Source organism: Sphaerodactylus townsendi, linkage group LG01 (assembly GCF_021028975.2).
Source record: "Sphaerodactylus townsendi isolate TG3544 linkage group LG01, MPM_Stown_v2.3, whole genome shotgun sequence".
NCBI lineage: Eukaryota > Metazoa > Chordata > Lepidosauria > Squamata > Sphaerodactylidae > Sphaerodactylus > Sphaerodactylus townsendi.
This window is the reverse complement of record NC_059425.1, coordinates 170,529,886-170,538,977: the sequence shown is the minus strand read 5'-3', so window position 1 is coordinate 170,538,977 and position 9,092 is coordinate 170,529,886. Positions and strand designations below refer to the sequence as shown.

The 9,092-nt window shown below is 45.0% G+C and overlaps 1 protein-coding gene across 1 annotated transcript in view; it reads left to right on the top strand.

Moving 5' to 3' along the window:
- Positions 1 to 5,578: 5,578 nt before the first annotated feature.
- The window catches only part of LOC125434228 (WD repeat and coiled coil containing), a 37,354-nt gene continuing 33,840 nt past the window's right edge, over positions 5,579 to 9,092 (top strand). Inside the window, exon 1 of the mRNA XM_048499313.1 lies at positions 5,579 to 7,594. Within this exon, the coding sequence (XP_048355270.1) occupies positions 5,687 to 7,594 (1,908 nt within the window). The 5' untranslated portion in view covers positions 5,579 to 5,686. The remainder of the gene's footprint in view (positions 7,595 to 9,092) is intronic.

Sequence of the window (9,092 nt, the reverse complement as noted above, 5' to 3'; positions counted from 1 at the left end):
ATGCTAGAGAGGCACAGAGTGGTACACGCGGGACTTGCTGGAGGCTAGAGCAGGCTGGCCCCTGGTCGAGCGGGTGGGGCAGAGGAAGAGGGAGCCAACCATTTTTTTTATAAACGAAAACCTCAGCATTCAGGTTAAATTGCCAGGTTGGCACTTTGCAATAAATAAGTGGGTTTGGGCTACAATTTGGGCACTCGGTCTCAAAAAGGTTCGCCATCACTGCACTAGATGGACTCTGGTTTGATCCAGCAGGCTCCTTCTTATGTTCTTATGATAGAGAATGCAAACAGGAAAAAATAAAGCTGCTGAAGTATATCAGGTCTGTCAGGAGGGATAAGGCTAAATTCCAATTAAGTCAGATAAGAAAGGTAAAATCTCAACATAAAGAGCTGTTAAAGAAGGGGGGAAATGCTAACTTCTTCCAGAGGTTGTAGAAAATAAAAATGAAACCCAATTTTGGGAATTCATTAATCTGGGTACCAATAGTCTATCTTGCTGCCCAGGTTCTTCAATTCAAGGAACCACTTGGTTCGATTACCACTCTAAGGTTTTTGGAAGTTCCACAATAAGTTCAGTAACCCAGGAAATTCCCATGACACATTCCAACTGGCATCCTATAATTGGCTTCCAATAACAGAGATTAAATCATTAATAGCATCACATACATCTGGAAAATCACCAGGGGAGGATGATCCTCCCAGAGTATCTTAAAGTTTTTGCCAACTGGTGGGCTCCATTATTGGCAGGAATTTTCACTCAAATAAATGATTCTGGGAAATTACCTAATGGCTGGATTGTTGCCCCAATTTATAAAAAGGGAGATAAAAATTATCCAAAAAAGTATCGACCAACAAATCTTTTAAATATAGCGTTGAAACTGTAGAGTAAAACTCAAACTTGAGGAATGCGTGGAGAATAACAACTGTATTAATCCAAACCAAATTGGATTTTAAAAGGATCGCACAGCCTTAGAGTACTGCTAAGCTCTGTATTTTCCCGCCGCATCTGCCATGAAGGGATATTCAAAAGCTTTGTACGTTGCCTTTGTAGACATGGTGTTGGCTGGCTCTCTTTTGGTAGAAAATGATAAATCTCAATATTGATCAACATCTAGTTTACCTTGTAAGACAACTTCGCCAAAATACTTCTGTAAAAGTGAAGGTAGGAGTCCCTGAAGTGCTGACTAATGAAATACCAGTCTGGAAGGGAATCAAACAAGGTTGTATGTTGGTTCCTATTTTGTTCAGTCTCTTCATTAATAATATTGTGGGGAAACTGGAGGGATTGGAATACATGTCCCCTTCAATTAATCAGTTTAAAATGTCCATTTTGATTTATGCTGATTATATGGTGTTTATTTCAAGAAGCAAAACTGGCCTTGATAGACTTCTTGACAAGCAGACCTGCATTGTAAAGAGGAAGGGCTACGCATAAATTACTCAAAAACCAAGGGGATGGTGTTTAGATGAAGACCCCAAAAAATCGGTTTGGAGTATCTTGGACACACTGATCAAACAATGCAGTACCTGCAAGTATTTAGGAACCAAATGAAAGAAACACATCAAATGAACGTAATTCAAAACTGCCACTTAGTGCATGTTCTAAGAAAAATCACCCCCTGTTGATGAAGTCTGGAAAGAAAAAGAAGAGTTTAGATTTATACCCTGCCTTTCTCTCCTATAAGGAGTCTCAAAGCGGTTTACAAATTCCTCCCCTTTCTCTCCCCCAGAGGCGTTCCTCCCATTGGGCAAAGTGGGCGCCAAAAATGCAGATTCATTGTGGGATTTTTTGTATTTTCATAGCAGTAATAAAACATTTTGAAAGCATTTTGAAAAAATTTTAAAAAAATATTTCTGCTGTGTGGCATGGCTCATTGCTGTGTTCAGATTTGTGAGTTGGGGCATGTTCTATAATGTGATGGCAACTTTGAAATGACCTGGTGGAAAAAAATCATTGTTTGGTCATGGTGGGGGAGGGTGGCTGCCAATGGGGGGGCATCAAACTCAGGTTTTGCCCAGGGCTCCAGTTTGCCTAGGTACGCCACTGCTCTCCCCACAATAGAGGTGGGGCTGAGAGAGTTCTGAGAGAACTGTCATTAGCCCAAGGACACCCAACAGGCTTCATGTGTAGGAGTGGGGAAACAAATTCCATTCACCAGATAAGAGTCTGCCACTCATGGGGAAAAGTGGGGAATCAAACCTGGTTCTCCAGATTAGAGTCCGCCGCTCTTAACCACTACTACACCATGCTGGCTGAACTGGAAGAAATCTCCCCCACATTTTCTAGACATAAGTGTGTCACAAATAACTACACTAAGTAAGTGTGGGCAGACTGATAAAGACTGATAAATCATTTTGTACATTAGTAACTTTTTGTGTGTGTTTATTTGCAAGCCTGCTTTGACTAAGTCCAGTATTTCTTGATTGTTTGCGTAGCTAACAGAAGCACCACCTAGTGGTTGGTTTTATCTCTGCTAACCAACGTATTTGTCAGGTCAAGTTTATATGCATAATTTTGCTGTTGAACACATGCCATATTCTCCTCAGGGGGTGCCGGAGGGGGGAAAAAAGTAGGAAAGTGGCAGACGGCAAGTGGGGAGGGAGGCGGTGGAGCTGGAAAACAACAAGGTGGAATGGAAAGTGGAATTGAAGGCAGAGAGAGAACAGGGGCCAGCATAGCAATGTACAGCATTTCTCCTGTGAATCCTTGCTGGTTCACAATTATCATGTATATATGATGCTGCTTCTGCCTTTGGCTCACCTGCTCTAATGGAACAGAACAGATTGTTAATTCTCACTGCTACTGAAGGATCAGGAGGAGCGATATTTGGCTGAGGGGGAAAAAACCTTGTATGGATGTATAAAGTGCCATAGAATCATGGCTGACTTATGGCGACCCCCAAAAGGGGCTTTCAAGGTAAGTGAGAATGAGAGGTGATTTGCCATTGCCTTCCTTCGCAGAGCCTTCCTTGGTGATCTCCCATCCAAAAACTGATCTGACACGACTGGGCTACACCATGCTGCCTTCCCTCAAAAAAAAAACCCCGTACTTCAATCCTGAGAAAAGTAAAGCCTGGTGAGACTTGGAAACGGACAGTTATTAACAAAGGAGTTAATGATAATGGACATGAAATATATTGCATTTTTCCACAGTGGTTTAGAGATTCTTTGGATACCTTCTGACATCCTTTTCTGCTCATCACAGGTGAGCAGTTGTATCGGAAAACTAATCTCAACCGATCGTAAAACTCTGTAATATCCAAGTGTGTGAGTTGTATTCTACCACATGATAGCGAAGGAAGAGTTTTACTTCACTCAGTTTTGTCTGCACAAGAGCTACTGTAAAATCAAGTGCTAAATTTAATTTGTGATCTGTGTTGCTGAATGCAAAAATCAAACGACTATCAGAGGTTGTGACAGAGTCCCAACACCTTCTTATCTTCTGCAGGCAGGGGACCACTCATTGGATTGTCCTGTCAGTTTTCCCCACCTTTTCCCCTTCAGGGACTGAGGTGCTTCAGAAAATGATAGTGTTTGGTTGAAAGCATTTCCCCTCAGCCCTGTAACACACCCAGAAGGTGAAGAATACCGGTTGACTTTATTTATTTCCAGGCACACTCCTCACTAAAATAAATACTGGAGGCAGATTTAAACTTAAACAGATTAAAGATTTATTAACAGATAAAGGAGATAGTAGAGGAAGAAGATGGATAACTTGGAAAAAAGAATAGATAAGGCAGGATAAATATACATTTATTTTTGGCAGAGTATCAGTATTTAATTGTTAGCTCAGCACAGACACAAGAATACTTGTTCAGTTTCAGTTCTCATTACAATTCACCTTATACATTCCTCAGTTTCTTAGATGTTTCACAGATTGTACCGTTCCCTAAACTTAAATGTTCAGGCTAGTGTTTTGTTCACATACAGGACCCCAGAAGAATTGGTACATATTTCTAATGCCTTCACTCAGCCCTCACAGTACAGTTAGAAGACTCTCAACATAAACATAAAACAAACTACTAACCAAAGCAAAACCCCAGACCTCGGACCAATTGGTATATAAATCCTTCCCTCTCTGGAATATTCCTCACTGGTTTATATGGCCCTTCAGCTTGGCTCCTTAATAAACCTCTCCACCAGTCCTTCCAGTCTATGTATGCTTGCTTTCACCACAGCTCGCAGGCTGATATCAGTAGCAATAAGAGGCATAGCAAGGGGGGAAAGTGCCCAGTGCACTGGTGCGTCCTCTGCCCCGCCCCAGAATTCCCTGCCCCTGCCACACCCCACAGGGGCACGCACCCGGTGTGTTGCACCCTCCCCATCCCATTGGAGCAGTCACACACTTTGACTCAACTACTCCCCTCAGAGTTATTATACTTTTAAACACAGTTAAGGCAGATAGCTCTTAACAGGAGGGACGCTAAAGACCAGAAGCCCCCAGACATTCTTCTGACAAGGGGTTAACCTCCTCCCCCCTCTGCATTATACAGTTACTTGGCCAATCAGAGTGCAGGAGACCACAGCCAATCAAGTGGACCCCCTTCTCCTAGGCCTTTCTGCCTCACTCTGACTATAAACAGTAAATTGTTTTAGACAAAACTACACTTTAAAAAAAATCAGACTTCCTTACAGCCTATCCCAGAGGCAACATGATTTTGACCAAAGAAGGTCATTACTAGGGGGAGGGCGTGCTGAAATAAAGCTTGCGTGCTTCAGCAAGCTGGAACGTGCTGCAAGATCCAACCCAATGTATTAATGAAGTGCTAACACGCGTGGACTACATTCTTTTCAAAAGATCAGAGTAAAGCAGATTTAGGACAGAGCAATTTGTGGATGGATGAAACCCAGGAAAGGGACAATTCGAGAATAACATTGTGTGGATGCTCCCCCCTCCCCAAGTGCTCCATTTTGGAAGCCAAGGTACAGAAAATCCTCCAAGTGGAAGCACCCACAGTGCTGCTTTTGACCAAGCTTGAGGGCCACATTTCCTCTTTTTAGAAAGAAAAAGTTCTTATGCAACATTTCAATTTGAACCAAAGGGATACCACGAGAAGAGAAATAAAGACAAAAGAAGGAAAGCTTGTAATGGGTTGGACGTCATGCAGAGAAGACACCCCCAGTTTATGTTTCTCTTCTGTTTGTTTCCCTGTCATTTCCATTCATATAACGTTGACAGAACTCTTCCCTTTATTCTTCGAGGATTTGTTTAAATCTTCTTAGTCTTCGCTTTGGAAGCTGTCAGAGCAGACGTGTCAGGTCATTATTTCATGCTGCAGTTGGATTACCCTCCAGTATGTAGGAGCCTTCTGTTCAACAGAAGGAAAGACCTTCATTCACGGAGGGTATTAGGCTACTATTTTTAAGTACAGTCCTGGCTGCAGAGTTCAAAATAGGCTCCCAGGCAAATGACATCAAAGAGAACAGTAGTTAGGTAAACCTCATTAGACATCCCATGAGAGAGCTAGCTCCGCCCAGAAAAGGGTTAACGTAAGAACAGCCTGGATGTAGTTCTATACTTAGAGCAGCAGAGTCACGCAGTAGAGGACACCGTCTGCTTCAAAGAAAGAACCGCAACTCTCCATCTTGGAAAGCGTTCTTCAGCCAAAGAGGGTTTCCTTCGTCAAGCTGCTCTAATGAATCCTGTGGAATTTCTACTTTGGAGGAAGCCACACCGCTGTTGAACGATGGAGCTGGGGAAGGCTAAACTTCTGCGAACCGGCCTTAATGCCTTGTACCAAGCCATACACCCTGAGCACGGGATCGCCTGGACAGATGGGAAGCAAGTGGCGCTGACGGCGCTGCGTTTTCACAACAAAGAACTGAGGTTTGGTGACTCGAGTGTAATTGGCCAGTTTGAACACGTTCACGGGCTTTACTGGGGGCCGTGTTATTCGGCCAACGCGCCTGCTTTGCTTGCTGTTCAGCATAAAAAGCACATCAGTGTTTGGCAGCTGAGCCACAATGGCTCAGAGAAGAATAAGCTCTTGATTTCGCAGACCTGTGAAACCGGAGAACCGTTCCAACTGCTCCCCCAGGGCTGCGTGTGGCACCCAAAGAGGGACATCTTGTCCGTACTTACCAAACGGGATGCTTCTGTTTTATATGCGGTTCGTTCGGATAATTCTAGAGTTAAAGCAGATATAAAAAGCAGCGGTCTCATCCACTGTGCCTGTTGGACGAAGGATGGCAATCGCTTAGTTGTTGCTATAGGCAGTGCTCTCCATTCCTATATCTGGGACGACACTCAGAAAACACTGACTGCTTGTTCCTTTTGCCCAATATTTGACGTTGGGGGGTACATCTGTGCTATTGAAGCTACTCTGGATTTCCAAATTGCAGTAGCTACTGAACTTCCTATTGACAAGATCTGTGGCTTAAATGCAGGTATCACGTTTGAAATGCCAGTAGGTGTTGAAACCAGCTCCTTAACTTCACAGTCGACACAAGTGCTGGGGGATGAGGAATATTCTATGGACCACAGAAGGAAGTCTGTAGATTCAGACAAAGCAACAGTCGATTCAGTAGCTTCATCTTCCTCAGGCCCTGTGGATTTAACCCATCTCCTCGCAAACCACCGAAGATCTGATCCCAGTCCCCTCATTCCTTTGAGAAGAAAGGATTACCCTTCAGGATCTGGCCAAGATTCATCGTACTTGATCCTAGTGACTTTTGAAGGAAAGGTGACTACCACCAGAAAAGTAAGCATTCCAGGCATCTTGGTCCCCGATATAATTGCTTTTGACTTTCGAGCTCAGATTGTGGCAATAGCCTCCAATACATGTAATATTGCTTTGGTCTATTCAGTGACATCATCGTGTATGCCCAACATTCAACAAATCCAGCTTGACAAAAATGAACGACCCAAGGGCCTATGCTTTTTGACAGACAAACTCTTGCTAATTTTGATTGGCAAGCAGAAATTCACTGATCCCACACTTATTCCGTCATCTACTTCAGAAAGATATATTATCCGGCTGATGGTCAAAGAGTTAATATTTGAAGAAGAATCATCGGCGAAACCGGATGCCATTCGAAGCCTACCCTTCAGTTGTGAGCCACCTGTGAATATTCCTGGGAAAAGAAAATATTTTGAGAATCTTGCGTCAGAAGATCACGTTGGAGGACGCGCGCTGTTAATACCTCGTAGCACTCTTATGCAGTCTCCTGGCCAAAGAAGACAAATACTGGAAGAAGCAAAGAGTCCCAGTTATGAGCAAAGCTCATCATCCAGCGTGAGTGATTTGGATGATAAAAGACTTGTGGGTGACCCCTCCGTTGCGCTAGAAACTTTGGATGCTGAACCAATTAACCGATCAGTGGCCTTGCTTGGTCTCGGAACACCTACCAGGTTTTCAAACAGGTCAATGTCTGCTAAAGGGTTGCACGAGACTTTAAATTCTCCTAAAAATAACATTTTGTCCTGTGAAAAAGGAACGAGTCACATATCCAGGAATCTGGAAAGATTATGTGGCAGCTTCAGTGACTTACAGCTACGACTTCTTGAACTAATAGACTTCGCTAAAAATGGGAAGAGACTATCTCCAGCCTACCCATCTTCTCAAGAGCCACCCGTTGTGTATATTACCTGCCAGGTAACCATGTTTATTTTAAAACTTTCTCTTAGGTAAACTGGTATTCTTGGAGCTTTTAAGCTGGTTAAGAGGGTCAGTTTAATTAGCTGTTTTTTACATGATTGTTTGGTGGATTTGAACTGAACAATTGTTACGTCTGATATCCTGCAGAGGGAAATCCAGGAATTGTTTTCCTTTACTGTTCAGATTGCCATCAAAGTTTTACATATCAATACATTAGAATGTAACTGCCTTGCTATTCATTGGCTGTTTCCGCACGGCTACGGTAGGGGTCGGGTCGGCGTACATGACGCCGACCCGACCCCTCTGGGACCGTTCGCAGCGCTGCACCATCGTCAGGTCAACCTATCTGCCCTGCAGCCCTCCAGCACGTCGCAGAGGCCAGGAGACACGCCCCCCTGCCCTGCGCGACCGCTCCGGAGTCGCAGGGCAGAGGGGGCGTGTCCCCAGGCCTTGGCGACACGCCGGAGGGCCACAGGGCAGGTAGGTCTACCGGACATGGGGGGAGGGAAGACGCCTTTGAGCCGCTCCTGTTCGCACGGCAGCGGCTCCAAGCCGCCGTTTTCCATAAACCTCGCTTGGGAAGTGAGGTTGGAAAACGGCGGCTTCGCGCTGCTTGGGCGGCGCGGCTGCGAAGCAGCTGCACCCTCTGTGCGAACGGCTCCCTGGGGATGGCGTTTTTGCCATCCCCAGGGCGCTGTATACGGCCCGTGCGGGAAGGGCCATTGTCACAGCTGTTTGACATCCACATGTGTAGCTTTTAAAATTCCCACTTTGTCAGTCTAAAAGATCCAAAGCAAATTATTAGAGCTCTTCATAAGAAGATATAATCTTCAAATCTTTGTGGATTAAGAAATATATGCTTGAGATACATTTTTTCCTTAATAGTTTATATATTTATTTATTCTCCTTATCACCACTATTATGCAAATTGGCATGGATGCTGGCACTTAGGGACTTACCCCAGCAGCCAACCGCCACAGTGCCCAAACCCAGCAGCTGCTGGACCTTGTGGTGGATGCCCACCACTGCAAATACCTGTGACAGTGTGGAGGTGGGCATTCTGGGATTTTTCCCAACAGTGGTGTAGCACCCACGGGACGGGGGCGCAATGCCCTGGGCAGAGGCATGTTGGAGGCATGGCCGGGCAGTGGCAGGGGCGTTCCAGGGTGTGGCAGGGGCTGGTGGTGCCGCAGCAGGAGTGCAGGGCATGTGTGCGCCCCAGTTTCCCCTTGCTCCGCCTCTGGTTCCCAATGCACTTTCAGCCCGGAAATGCCCTCTCCCAGCAGTGCAGACTTATGCCACCAAAAAAGGTGATATAAGTCGTTCAGAAGAATGGGGTACCTGTGGAGAGGTGAGTGTTTTCTCCCTCTCCTCTGGCACCAGTGCTGCTGATCCCCCCTTTGGAGGCAGCATCATGGCACTGTCCCTAGCTGCCGCTCTAATAACCTGCTTTGGATTGGGCTGCCGGTGTGTTCATGTGAAAAAGAGCTTTAAA